This window comes from Pseudopodoces humilis, chromosome 9, assembly GCF_049639895.1.
Source record: "Pseudopodoces humilis isolate 2021_Gansu_Grassland_sample_001 chromosome 9, ASM4963989v1, whole genome shotgun sequence".
Classification (NCBI taxonomy): domain Eukaryota; kingdom Metazoa; phylum Chordata; class Aves; order Passeriformes; family Paridae; genus Pseudopodoces; species Pseudopodoces humilis.
The window spans coordinates 3,616,036-3,629,957 of NC_142208.1; the positions used below are offsets into that span (position 1 = coordinate 3,616,036).

The 13,922-nt window shown below is 47.5% G+C and overlaps 1 protein-coding gene across 6 annotated transcripts in view; it reads left to right on the forward strand.

Annotated features, from left to right (window-relative positions):
• PRKG1 (protein kinase cGMP-dependent 1) overlaps positions 1 to 13,922 on the forward strand; it is a 362,401-nt gene that overhangs the window by 237,844 nt on the left and 110,635 nt on the right. For 5 of the 6 annotated variants that reach the window (XM_014259495.2, XM_005530727.3, XM_088059523.1 and 2 more), the window contains exon 5: positions 12,225 to 12,288. In XM_014259495.2, coding sequence (XP_014114970.2) covers positions 12,225 to 12,288 — 64 coding nt within the window. Of the gene's footprint in view, positions 1 to 9,367; positions 9,445 to 12,224; positions 12,289 to 13,922 lie in introns of those variants that run through there. The other variant, XM_088059526.1, reaches the window with a different exon arrangement.

Sequence of the window (13,922 nt, forward strand, 5' to 3'; positions counted from 1 at the left end):
TTGAGCTGGAGATGAAGACAAATCAGGCTTAGGCTGAAGTGTCCTCAGAGGGATGGTAAAAAATCCTGAAGTTGTTAATAATTGAGCAAATTCCAGCTGACCTGCCGTGAATCACTGTTCTGTTAAGCTGCTGACAAGGAGGGGGAGCAGAACCAGCTGGCCAGAGCACACCAGGCATCAATCAGAATCTGGTTTAACAAGAAAATCCAAACTGCTGGAAAACTGGGAAGATAAAATTCAAAGCAAATTGGGATCTGTGAGTGCAGGCACACATGTCTGTAGGCACGGGATTTGTAACGCTTTGTGGGCAGATAAAGGGTGATATTGAAAATAAAACAATGCCACTTGAAACAAGTAATTACAGTGTAAGTCCTTATCCAGAGGAGGGGAATGCAGGAGGAATTGGCATTTGCTTTCAGGGCTTGGGATAACGGAGTGGTTGATGTTTGCAGGGATCATCTGCTCCAAATCCTCCTTTAAAACGGCTGAGCTTGAGCTGATCCCACCACCACCCCAGAGAAATTCAGAGGGAACAGATACCCTGTCCAGCACAGCCTCTACTCCTCTGCACCTCTAGGATGGGAGATGCTCAGCAGCTCCTGGATCCTCCAAGGAAACCAGGATTGCAATACATGACCAGGATTTTCCTCTCCATCCTAATGGGATTTACCCTTCTGAACAATACCAGGAATCCAGGAGCTTCTGTTCCCCTGTGTTTTAGTTTCCAGGTTAAACTGATGTTTCAGTAAATCCCAATCCTTCAGAAAGTGTTCCCAGCACTGTCTCTGTGAGGTTCTAGACCTAAGGGACCCTGTCCCTTAGCCTCTGAGCTCCACTACAGCCCCCACTGAATTTTGATTGGAGAAAGGTAAAAGCATGATTTTCCTGATAAGAAAATATCCAGTCTTGTGTCCTTGGCTCCCTCATGGACACAGCTCTGCCCCACATGGGCAGTGCTGTTCCAGTCCTTTCCTCATTGCTGGAAACGGGGGAATGGGACAAAAAACTCAGTTTATGGGATTTCTAAATCCACTGGACTTTGCCTTTCTTCACCTGTAGATTTTCTTTGCCACCTGATCTTCCTTCTATTACCTGTGGGTAATAACCGCTCTGAATCTGTAATAAGTGACAAATGTGTTATTCCAATGGCACTTTATGTTTTTTGGGCGGGATGTTATTGAGAACAACTTGGCTGCTGTGTTTTAAATCAATCCTTGTGTGCCCACCCTGGTGCTGCTGCCCTGATCTCTGTGCCTGGTCCAAAACTGAGCTGTTGAACACGTGTGGGACATTAAAGGGAAATTTTTTAGACATTAATCACCTCAGAGGAGTAAACTGAGTCATCTGCAAATGTGTTGAATGATCATCAATAAATCAGGCATGACAGGGAACCAGGAATGGATTCATGGAAGTGCTTTCAACACCTGTTGCTGGCTCCTTTTAGCAGTATTTTGATATCTGTCAATGAGTCAGATTTTAATCTGAAGTGTTGCCTTCTAAACGCATTGAATGGTGGGTTTAATCAAGGTGAAATGTGGCCTTGCATAAATCAATGTACAGAAAATAAAATCTGTAGCCATAATCACATCATGATGACCTTCTTTCTGTGAAAAAAATGAAATAAAATAAAGCTGACTGGCATAAATTACATTTTAAAATAATTTTTGATGGGGCGGTGGATGAGGATGGGCTCTGGGAATAGCCAGGCTCTTGGATGCTGCTCTGGAAAAAGAGGCAGGGCAGGATATCCTGGATTACAAGGCTCAGGGCAAAAACTCAGCACCAAAACTGGGTTCTTTCCTTTTGGATCCATCTTCCCTGTCCTTTCCCCTTCCCTGACCTTCTCCTGGGCTAATTTGGGGTCAGGTTTCCCTTCAGTTTGCTTCATGTCTGCCACAGAAATCCAGGAATTCTGTCCTGCCTTTTCTTATTTCTCTGCCCAAATATCAACCAGGGAGGCCACAGATAGTCCCAACTACTCCAGTTTCAGGATTATCTTCATCACATTTGGAACAGGACAACAGGAAAAGGTTTGGAGGTTCAACCATGGGCCAAGGGAATGACAGAGGAGGGTGCCAGCAGAATTCCCTTCCTGGGATACAGAGACAACCCTGTCACGTGCTGACCTTTTGTCATCTGTTGAACAGCAATTAGTTAAACAAATTGGTGGAATTTAGTGAACCTTTCATATTGCAGTGGAGAAAATAATGGAAAAGAGAAAACGCTGGAGAGAGCAAAATGAAACATCTGTTGGGATTCAAGTGAGGATGGATCCAATGTGTGTTGGATCCAAAGGAAAAGTCCCCAGGAATTTCCCTGTAATGGCAGGACAGGGGCTGTTCCATGGATCAAGTGACCTGTGGCTAGTAAGTCTCACTGCCGACCACTCACTAGAAGGTTCTTGCCCTTTTCCAAACTGCTTTGGACCTGGACTTTCCCCTCATGGATCATCCAAACCTGAGATGCTCCAGTTGGAAGCTTGAGTGTCCTGCTCCCAACAGGACTGGGAGGAGCCTGGGTTTAGGATCAAGAATTGAGGGTTGGATATGGGATCACTGATCCCAGATGGGCTGTGCTGGGAGAGGAAGCTGAAACTGGGATGAACCAGTAGGATCAAGAATAGAGGCTGGATTTGGGATCACCAGCCTGGGAGAGGAAGCTGAGAGGGTTTGACAGCAGCAGAACAGAATTGTATGAAATTATTGCAATTGGCTTCCCAGCACAGAGGGGTTTTTTTTGGTTTATTTTGGGTTTTTTATTGCCCATTATGCTGCTCGCCTGTCTCTAATATTCCCAAGATTGTTTTCATAAACAATTGGATTTTCGAGCTGTGTGTGGAATCTGTCAGGCTTTATTTGATTATTTCTCCAATACAGCCCAAGCCCCTTGAAAATCCTCGACCTTTAATTCATTTCCAGCTGCGGAGGCTTTTCTGTGCATAGGAAATTTTGGTCTCCAAGATGTAAAAGGAGAGTCAAAAGCATTGTAAAGTCTGGGGTTAAATCATCCTTCTCCTTTCTTTAATTCAATAAAGGACTCAGGCTTATCCTGGAGAAAGAGATGTCCCAGCTATGGCTTTAGAGCTTTAGAGGTACTTTAGAGGTGTTTGGGATTCTGTGCAGGTAATAAGTCACGAGGAAGGGGTTTTTTCCCATTCATGGGTTGGGATCACAGAATTGGGCTGGCTGAGATGTCCTGGGGGTCTTGCTGGGGACCCCTGGGGTTAGCACAGCACTGCTTGTTTGTGGGAAGATCTTAAATGCCTCTGAGGTGGATTTTCATGGGGCCAGTCCCAGGATTTCATCCCAGCATAGTTCTGCTGGGTTCTCACCATGAAAGGAACAAAATTCTTTGGATTTTGGTACCAATTTTGTGGCTTATTTCTCTGGGGGTAACTAAGTCATTCTTGGAAGTCTGTTCTCATTGGTGATCTCAGAAGTGATCCTCTGGTGATCATTCAGAAGGGATTTTCTTTGGAGTTGTCCCTCTATAAATCATCTCAGATGTATCAGCCAGAGTGAGGAGCTCAAGGTTGCTCCAAACCCAGTGGCTGGGATTTGGTGATACTGCCAACCATGGGGTCACCCCTGCTAACTCCCAACCTAGGAATGTGTTGGGCAGGATATCCATGGTTTTCAATCCTTCTTATAGTAAGTAACAACAAAAAAGGTAAATATTTAGGTGTTTTAATGCTTTGTGAATTGTGGAGATTCACTCAAGACATGTGTCAGGGAACAGTTTTAAAAAAAATAAATATTACACAGGATCCCAGGATGGCTGAGGCTGAAGGGAGCTCAGGGGGCAGCTGGTGCCACCTCCCTGCTCCAGCAGGGCCATCCCAGAGCACAGGGCACAGCATTGTGTGCACACAGCTCTGCCACAGCCCCAGGCAGGAGAGCCCACAGCCTCTCTGGCCAATGTGTTCAGGGCTGGGCACTGCCCAGGGAAGAAGTTGTGCCTCCTGGCCAGGGGGAATTGCTGCCATCAGGCCCTGCCCGTGGCTCTGGTGCCATTGCTGGGCCCCCGGAGCAGAGGCTGGGCCCTGCTGGGAGCCCTCCCTGCAGCCAGGGCCAGCCAGGCCTGAGGGCCCCTCTCAGCTGGGGCTCCTCTCCAGGCTGAGCAGCCCCAGCTCCCTCAGCCTTTCCTGGGCACCGAGATGCTCCAGGCCCTTCCTCAGCTGCGCAGCCTCCGCTGGCCCCGCTCCAGGAGCTCCCTGGCCCTTTCAGGTCCCTTTGCTTTGGGGAAGTTGCCCAGGAGAACGTGAAAAGCTGGTGATTCAGAAGACATTAAAAACACTTACAGCTTATCTTTCTTTTGTATACATGTAATTCTGAAGGCAGAAAATGATGGTGATCTCTGTGATAGGTTCATTTAATGGGGTGGTTAAAAGGAGGACACAGCGTTCCGGCAGGAAACAGGGCTGTGCTTGGAAAGGGTGTCAGTGGCTTCATGAAAAAGAGATGATAATGATGCTGTCAAGTGCAGCAGAGATCTCTTAGACATAAGACTCCTGCCTTCGTTTGGTCTTGGATATGATGTAAATACCCAGTTTGGAGGAAAGTGAGACAACAGACCGTGCATGCAAACGCCACTTGTCCCTTATTTACACTCACTGTGATTTTGACACACTGACCAGTGTTAAGGATCTCTTTTGAGGGACACCATGAGAATCAATCCCAAAAGTCTTTTGTTTTCTACCTTGTGTGAGGTAATGGTCTTCGTTGGACTTCATTCTGGTGCTCCAGGGTTGCAAGGCCGGGCTGGACAGGGCTTGGAGCAAGCTGGGATAGTGGAAGGTGTCCCTGCCCATGGCAGGGGGTGGGACTGGATGAGCTGCAAGGTTCTTTCCAACCCAAACCATCCAGGGATTCTCTGGTTTAGTAAAGAAGCAGAAAATTGGCTTGGTGCACCCAATCTGGGCCTGTCCAGAGGCTGAAGGATGAGGTTTCATTTCCCATGAAATGTCCTAGACAAAGGGGAAAAGTGCAGGAGAGAAACTCCTTGACAGCAAACTGTTTTGAAGAGATAATTACAGTGCAAGCCAAAGACAATTTAATTTCAGCTGTATTGTGAATGCAGGATCATAAAAATCAGTGTTCGGGGCTGTGAGGCTTTGCATGACAGCTTTTATCTTTAATCACCAGTGTATTTATATCAAACACAGTGTGGCCAGATGGACCAGGGCAGTGATTGTCCCCCTGGGCTGGCCCTGCTGAGGGACCTCAAGGGCTGGGTCCAGTCCTGGGCCCCCAGTCCAGGAAGGACATGGAGGGGCTGGAGCGTGTCCAGGGCAGGGAACGGAGCTGGGGAAGGGGCTGGAGCCCCAGGAGCGGCTGAGGGAGCTGGGAAAGGGGCTCAGCCTGGAGCAAAGGAGGCTCAGGGGAACCTTCTGGCTCTGCACAACTCCCTGACAGGAGGGGACAGCCAGGAGGGGTCGGGCTCTGCTGCCAGGGAACAGGGACAGGACAAGGGGAAACGGCCTCAAGCTGTGCCAGGGGAGGCTCAGGTTGGACACCAGGAGGAATTTCTCCATGGCAAGGGAGCTCAGGCCTTGGCAGGGGCTGCCCAGGGAGGTTTGGAGTCCCCATGCCTGGAGATGTCCAGGGAAGGGCTGGATGTGGCACTCAGTGCTCTGGGCTGGGGACAAGGTGGGGATGAGGCACAGCTTGGACTCCATGGGCTGGGAGGGATTTTCCAGCCCCAGTGATCCTGGGATTCTGTGATACAACAGTGTTGGAAAAGCTGGGTGAGTTGGAAGGTAGAAAAGTTCTGCTTTGGCACTCCAGGTAGAATTTGATGTGCAAATATGAAGAAATGTGACCTGCTAGATCCAAAATCACCCCATAAGATACTCCAAGGATTCCAGCAGGAGAAGGTTCCCTCTGTAAGGTGGCTCAGGAGCAGCAGAGTGAACCCTGTGCCTGGACATGAGCAACCAGAGCTGGGCTGTGCAAACTTCATTGTGGTTCCCTGAGTGGCTGCTGAGCCTTTGTAGGTCTTAGGGAGCAATTGTCCTTTTCAAGATGAATCATCCTGAGTGAATTCATGTGCAGTGGGAGGAGGGGGTTCACATACCTGCTAATTACTTTCTCTCCCTCTCATGCTGACAGCAACAATGGAACTTTTCTTTTAAATCAGTCCCATCTCCCCAGAGGAGATGCAGTAGGAGGGCTCTCTGTGATAATGAGCCCCTGTCAGGGAGAGGCAGAGATTGACAGGAGCAAGGCAAAATACTCCTCCAGAGTTCCTGATCTGCCTATTGAACACAAACAGAGCCTGGGCCAAAAGAGAGTCCCTGGAAGTGTTCAAAAACCACACAGATGTGGTGGGCTAATGATGGACGCGGCAGTGTTGGACTCCGGTCTTGGAGCTCTTTCCAGCCTTAGTGATTCTGATCCTTTTGAGATCATTTCATGTTCCCCTCAGAGAAACTGAGAGTTCTGGTCTCACAATGCCAGCAGATCCCTTGGCATCCTTGGTATCCTTTTAGCACAAGAGGGGAAAATGGAATTTTTGGCACTTGCTTTACTTCTGTATTTGTTCATCAGGAATAAGATCAGTTCTGATTCTCTCCGGTTTTCCTGTGTGTAGTAGGGCTTAGGATATAACCAGATCCCTGAAAACAAATGTCCTACAACCTCCTTTCAGGGTTTTATTTCCCTGATAAGGGCTGTGAAATGAGTGGCAGAACAGTCAAACTGTGGCTGTTCTATTTTCACCCTTTCCAAAATGAGTAATTGTGAATTGTTTACTGCCTGTGTGGCTTTAGCACAGCAGACAAATCAACTGCAGCACTTGCAGAGCAAATCCATTCTCCCTTCCTGAGATTTCTGTTCCATGCTTCCAAGGCCAACCCAAAGTGAAATTAATGGGAATGTGAGTGGCTGTCACTATCCCTGTCCCTTCCTCCTGCTTCTCAAATGTTCTTTGAGCTGTGTCCTGTTCTGGGCCTTCACAGCCAGAGAGTCCTGGAGGGGCTGCAGCATGTCCAGGGAAGAGAATGGAGCTGGGGTAGGGCTCAGGTTGGACAGCAGGAGGAATTTCTCCATGGCAAGGGAGCTCAGGCCTTGGCAGGGGCTGCCCAGGGAGGTTTGGAGTCCCCATGCCTGGAGGTGTCCAGGGAAGGGCTGGACGTGGCACTCAGTGCTCTGGGCTGGGGACAAGGTGGGGATGAGGCACAGCTTGGACTCCATGGGCTGGGAGGGATTTTCTACCTCAGTAATTCCATGAATCCAAGCAAAGCATATGGGAAGTTACTAAAGGAAAACCAGCCTTGACTTAGCAATTACCTGTGTGACTGGGGAAGGACAGAGATTTTTTGAGAAATAGATACACCTTTCCTGAAATTAATTTCTGCCACTTCCCTTCTGGATACTATGAATGAAAATAACCAGCAATTGATCCGCCAAATAATATTTATTAATCTGACAGAAAAGAGGAATTATCTTTTGATGCAGCAATTTGCAACACAACAGGAATGTACCTGGGAGGGTGGGCAGGCCCTGGCACAGGGTGCCCAGAGCAGCTGGGGCTGCCCCTGGATCCCTGGAAGTGTCCAAGGCCAGGTTGGCCAGAGCTTGGAGCAGCCTGGGATAGTGGAAGGTGTCCCTGCCCATTGCACTGGATGGGCTTTACAGTCCCTTCCAACCCCAGCCACTCTGATTCTGATGAAATTATGCCAGGACCATGTTCTCAATGGAGCTAGCATTCCCTCCCTGACACAACTGGGAGCCCAGTGTGAGGCTGCCTGTACAGCTTGAGTTGTCCAAAACACCATTTTTTGGTGATATGCCAAATCAAGGATCAGCTTGGGCTGTTCAGATGTAACATCAGTTCTTCTGGAACTGAGACAGAGCTCTAGGAGCAGCCCAAGTGTGCTAAGGAAGGACATTTGCATTTTCCAGCCTTCATTCCAGTTGGGTGCCAAAAAGAAGTTTCAGGGAACTCATCCTTAATTTCCTTTTACTGGAGTGTTGGAGTTTGGAGCTCTGCTTACCCAAGGCACAGAGCAGTGACAACTGCAATTGTGATGGTGCCAAGCAGCAATAAAAGAGAGAAGTTTTGTTCCAGGCTTAACCCAGGAGAAACATCTGCCACCGACCTGGATGAGCACCCTCACCGAACACCCTTTAAAAGTTTGGGAATGCATCTTGAAAGGGATTTCGAGAGTGAATGGTTGCTTTTACAGCCTGGAGGCAGAGCAGAGCCAGGAGCCCTGCGAGCTGTGGTGTGTGTGTGTCAGAAGATAAATGTCCTGTCAGAGCTGGCAGCGCTGCATCCGAGCACATCTGAGGCTGCAAACAAAGCCTTGGGCCACAGCCAGCACTGCTTGGAAGCCCTTGCTGCTTCCTCCAGGAGCCATCCCGTGGGATGGAGCACAGGGATGAATCAAAGCGTGAGTTCGTGGGGATGTTGCTTCCACCTGGAAGTTGAGAGCAGCGTGGTGACTGCATCCTCAGGGATGGAGCCATGACCTTTGCCACTTCCTTTGGGAATTTGGGCATATCCCTGCTCCTCCATGGGGACAGGGATTCAACCCACGGATGTTTTAGCACAGCTGTTTTCCCTGAGTATGGCAGCTGGTGCTGGGCATGTTGAGCTCTCTGGGAAAATGTGTCACTTTTGGAGCCAGGCAGAATCGCTTCAGACAGGGAGCAGTTCCCCACGGGAAATTCTCCTGGGTCCAGGAACTGCCATCCCTGCACAATGTTCCGTGGCTGAGCAGTGGGGAATGCAGCCAGGAAAATGTCACCTCTCCTCCTTCCCTTGCTCACTGTCCAGGGTGTAGGGGCAGGGTGGCTGGAGCAGGTTCCTCATCCTGTTCCCTGCGATGGCACTCGCACTGTCCTGATAAAAGCTCTGTGTGGATGGATTAAAATCGTCCAGTTCATTGCATTTTCTGTTAAAACTCAAATCCCTGGAGCTAGGGATCTGCTTTGCCTCCTTGTTTGCTGTCTCTGTAGGGTGGCCTGGATCCTCCTGTGGATCCTGGGCTGCACTTTGGCCAGGGGATCCTACCCAATAGGCATAAATAATTTGCTATCCGTACTTTATAACGCCCTATCACCTTCAAGAACTTGGAGGAGCAGAAGGGCTGCAGGTGAGCAGGAGGTCAGTGAATAGTGAATAGTTCTATTCCATCCCCAGCTGAATTCCGTAACTTCATCCAGGGAGTGGATTCAGGGCATGTGGAGAAATTACTCTTCATTAAGTGCAATAAGAAGCAACTGGAGAAAGTCCCTTATAAAGACTGGGTAAGGAAAGTAGAAGGAGCCCCATCATGCTGTGAGAGGTTGGCAAGCTGCTCTTATTTATTCTACAATTGAATCCCAGTCATTAAACTGGAAAAAACTTGCAAGATTATCAAGTCCAGCTTTTCCTGGGCAAAGTGGGAGATGGTTGTGGAAAAAAAGGAACAAGTGAAATCCTTCACTTGTATTCCAGGTAGGGAGAAAAGTCACAAGTTTCAAGCTTTGCTGAGGACTTTCAGTGTTGCATACCAGAATATCTGTTTTTGCCAGCTGTAGCACTATTACTGTCTGGAGTGGGTGTTTAAAAATTTTCTTTATTGATGAGATTTAAGGAGCAGGAGAGGAGAACTTGTTGGGGAAAGTCTGGGTTTGTTTGACCCTGCTTTGTTGGGCAGAACAGTTGTTCCTTGAACAGCTGGAGCAGTTTGTTGCTGTGATTTCTCCTACTCTAAATACATCCCAACTCAAGGGCTGAGTATTTGCCCTTCAATAGTTCCAGCCTTTTTCACACAGCTGGAGAAAGGGAAATACAATTTTCCTGCCTCTTGCTGTGGTGATCAAAGATTCCCTGGGAGGTTTTCTGCTCCTGTTTGCCTCTGTCCTGTGTGTTTTCCCACTTGGAGCAATTTGCAGCTCAGCTGTTTTGCTCAAGGCTCTCCCTGGAGAGCTGAGGCTCCATTTGCCTTTCTGGGCAAGTACCCACCTGGAAATAATCATGGAAATACTCCTTTTGTACACAGCTCCTTCAGTAATCTAGGCAGTTCTGTGGAGGGAATTGAGACTCTGGTTTATGAATCCACTTAATATTGTCCTGTGGAGAGCAGAGGGGGATTTTTATTGATCTGGAGAATCATGTCTTGCTATGTGCTTATCAAAGAAACGCAAATATTTGGTTGTTTTGTCACTTCTGGCTATTCAGGGGGATTCTGGCCTGCCATAAACCTCCCCTAAATCTGGGGTATTAATGGTGTAATTCCATGATGTGTTGGAGTTAGTTTTGTCAACAAACAAAATGCTTTTCCTGTTATTTGCTCTTGGAAGTTTTAGGCTTTTCTCATGGTGAGAGCTGGAATTTGTTAGGAACTTAGGGCCAGTTTCCCTGATTTTTCATGGATTTGGTCTATAATAAATGTCTTTCTACCCTTCCTAGGATTTCACAGGCATAATTATTCACTAAAAAATACCCTGAGGTGGGTTCCTCCCCAGTTTGTGAGTTTAAGGCATAACCCCACTAAAATCTGACCACTTGTCCCAGGCTGTTATCTTCTCCCATAAGTTCATTCCTCATTTGGGAATGCTGGAATTGATGTAATAAACTTGCATTTTATGCTTAAGCCTGGCTGTCACAGAATTCCTGTCCAGTTGTTTGCTTGTTCCTGTAACAATGTGGCTCCACGTGATCCCAGTAATAAAAGTGCTCTTCCTAAAGGGGAAAAGAAAAAAAGCTGTTGTTTTGAGCATGAAAGGTGATATTTTTCTGCATTTATCAGCCCAGGTTTGTCTTGTTATCATTAAATAGATTCAACTGAAGCTATTTTTTTTTTTAAAGAAGGGTAAATGAGCAGAGAATAATTTAGGTTGGAAAAGACATAAAAGATCAAGTCCAGCTGCTTCCTCAGCACTGCTCCCATCCCCAATATGCTGACCCATATCCCCAAGTTCCATGGCTGTTAAGCCCTTCCAGGCATGCTGATTCCACCTGGGCAGCCCCTGCCAAGACTTTCCATGGAGAAATTCCTCCTGGTGTCCAACCTGAGCCTCCCCTGGCACAGCTTGAGGCCGTTTCCCCTTGTCCTGTCCCTGTTCCCTGGCAGCAGAGCCCGATCCCCCCTGGCTGTCCCCTCCTGTCAGGGAGTTGTGCAGAGCCAGAAGGTTCCCCTGAGCCTCCTTTGCTCCTTAAATCCCATCCTGTCCCACCCCTGCCATGGGCAGGGACACCTTCCACTATCCCAGGCTGCTCCAAGCCCTGTCTAGCCTGGCCTTGGACACTTCCAGGAATCCAGGGGCAGCCACAGCTGCTCTGGGCCGCAGTGTATTTTGGGTTCAGTTTTTGTGGTGTCTGTGTGTTTCCTTCAGCATCAGCTGGGAATATTGATGGATCTCAGGTCTTTATGGAAAAGAGAGGAGGAGAAACCAGAATATTGAAAATCACAGGCTGGCTGACATGGGAGGGACATCTGGAGGTCCTCTGGTTCAGCTTGACATGCTCCATGTGCTGATGGCTTTTGGGTCTCTCTGAGGAGGACAATTCCACAGCCTCCCTGTGTGGACTGGAGATACAGCTTCAAAGTCAGGATACTCCCTGGAGGTTTGGGGACCCAAACTCGTGTCCCCCATCCTGCTCCAGACTCATTTAGTTGTGGTCCTGTGGGCCCTGGGTCAGGGGACCCTTTATGGCTGCATCACCTTCTCATCCCACCCTGGCCTGGGCAGTTTTGCTGAGGGAATTGCTGCCAAACAAGTGACAATGTCACCTTTTGGCCAAGGAAGAGCCACAGAAACTGGCTGTAAAACCACCAGGGAAATGTTCAGAAACTCCCTGAGGGCTTGGATGGGAGCTCAGTGCTGCAGAGCCCTGTGCTCTGCCCTCTGTCCATCCAGGTGTGGTTCACTCTTTTATCTGGGACTGCTCTTTTTTGTGTTGCATTTTATTTCTGGAGGGCTGAAGCAAACCAGGAAGGACTATGACTGAGCAGGTTTGTGGCTCACAGGAATTCCAGTGGATCCTGAATGGATCCCATGTTGACTACCAGCTTTAGGGGTGGCTCTTCAGAGGTTTGTTCCAATGGTCTCCCATCATCACCAAATCCATCCTGGCTGCTAAAAAAGGAGATGCTTTCCATGGTATGTTTTTCCTGTTCAGCCCTGGAGCATGAAGGAAAAAAAATCTCAAGAAGACAGAAGGAAGGAAAACAGCTGTATCTGTGCCCTGTGTAAAGGGATCCATTAATCGAGGTTTCTTTTGTATTGCAGCGTTCCCACATTCCAGAGCCTTCCCGAGGAGATCCTCAGTAAGCTTGCAGATGTCCTGGAAGAGGTAAGTGCTTTGAATATTGGGATTTCATGAGTTCAGAACCCTCTGCTGACAATATCCAGCCTCCTCATTTTCTGCAAAGAGCAGCTCCCCAGTTTGGCAGCCATCGAGAGCACGAGAGGAGTTGTGGGGAAAATTAATCCACTTTTGAGCAGGGTTTATATATTTTTAATTGTTTTTTTTATCCAATTGGGGGGTGAATCCATCATTTCCTGTGGTGTCCAGAAGGGAATGAGCTTCTTCAGCCCCTGGGTGAGTGGTGGGAAGGAGGGGAATGTGAAAACCTAGTCTCATTTCAGATTTGATGGGACACTTACGTTGGAGCATATTTTACAGGTGTCATGGAAAAGGTGCTCTGGGAAGAGATCCAGCAGTGTTGGGATGGAGTTGGGCATTGCCTGCCTGGCTTTAACTGGGGTCTCATTAGGGTCAGGCTTTTATCTAAAACAACAAAGAAATCACCCACAAAATACCAACCAAAAAAGAAACCTCTGAAAAAAATGACAATAAACCCTACAACCTTTCCAAAAATGCAAAACCCTGCACCCTACCAAAAAGAAAAACCAAACCCCAAACCCCCCCAACCTTGCCCCATAAGCAGATGTAAAATGGATGTAAAATACCCATCACAGTTTTCTCCCATATTTTATTCCCACAATTCTCCTTTCTGGGCCTGAGGAATTCAATATCCCAGAAAGTCGTTAATAAACCCTCCCAAAAGGTGATTTAAGTGCAGGAAATATGTGTGTGGCAGTAATTTATTTAATTTCTGCTCCCTTTCTTTCATCCATGCCTCTCCATCAGGGAAGATGTTCTTGTGGATTTGGAGGAAAAGCGCTGCTGACATTGGAGTTGATTTAAATTTTTTTTTTTCCTGAGCTTTGCTGGGGTGTTGTTCCTTCTCTGCCTTTTTATTTAGTGCCCAGATAAATTCTGTGACTCCAACAAATCAGCTGTTTGTCACCCCGAATAATTGCATATTCACAGATAAGCTTTATTCCCTTTACTGCCAGGGAATGCTCTGATTTAGAGAAAAAAAGGAGATGAATTCCCTGTGCTGTAAATTCCATCTGCCTATCTCAAAACCCCACTCCCAACCAGAATTTGCTTGGATCACATCACCAGCCTTAAGCTCCTTATCAAGAGTTAAGGAGGAGCATAAAGTGCATAAAACTTTTCCAGAAACACTTAAAGTCTTGTGGCAGGGGGAAAAATTTCTTAATAAATACCTTAATAAATAGTGAGGAAATAAGGCACGAAAGCAGCATTTGTGGGCAATAAATCTGGATTTTTAGGGTGGATGCTCCCAGTTCCTTGCTTGGAATCAGTGTTATTTCCTCTGGGTTTGTCTTGGATTGAGTAGGCTGTGTTTTGCATAAATTAAAAATAAAAAGTCCCTCTCAGCTCTGTAGATTTAGAGATTAAACTCCCACCTGGCTACAGCCCTTTTTCCATAGGTTACACTGCTGAGGTATTGGAAAACCCCTCTGGATCATGGCACTGTTAATATTACATGGAAAAATGTCTGGTGACTCACACAGGGATTATCTGGGTGGCACCAATGTTGCCAATAATTTCAGTCTTTATGGATAATTTCATTTAGCAAATGGAATTAAAATCCTGAAGGGAGTAGGGTG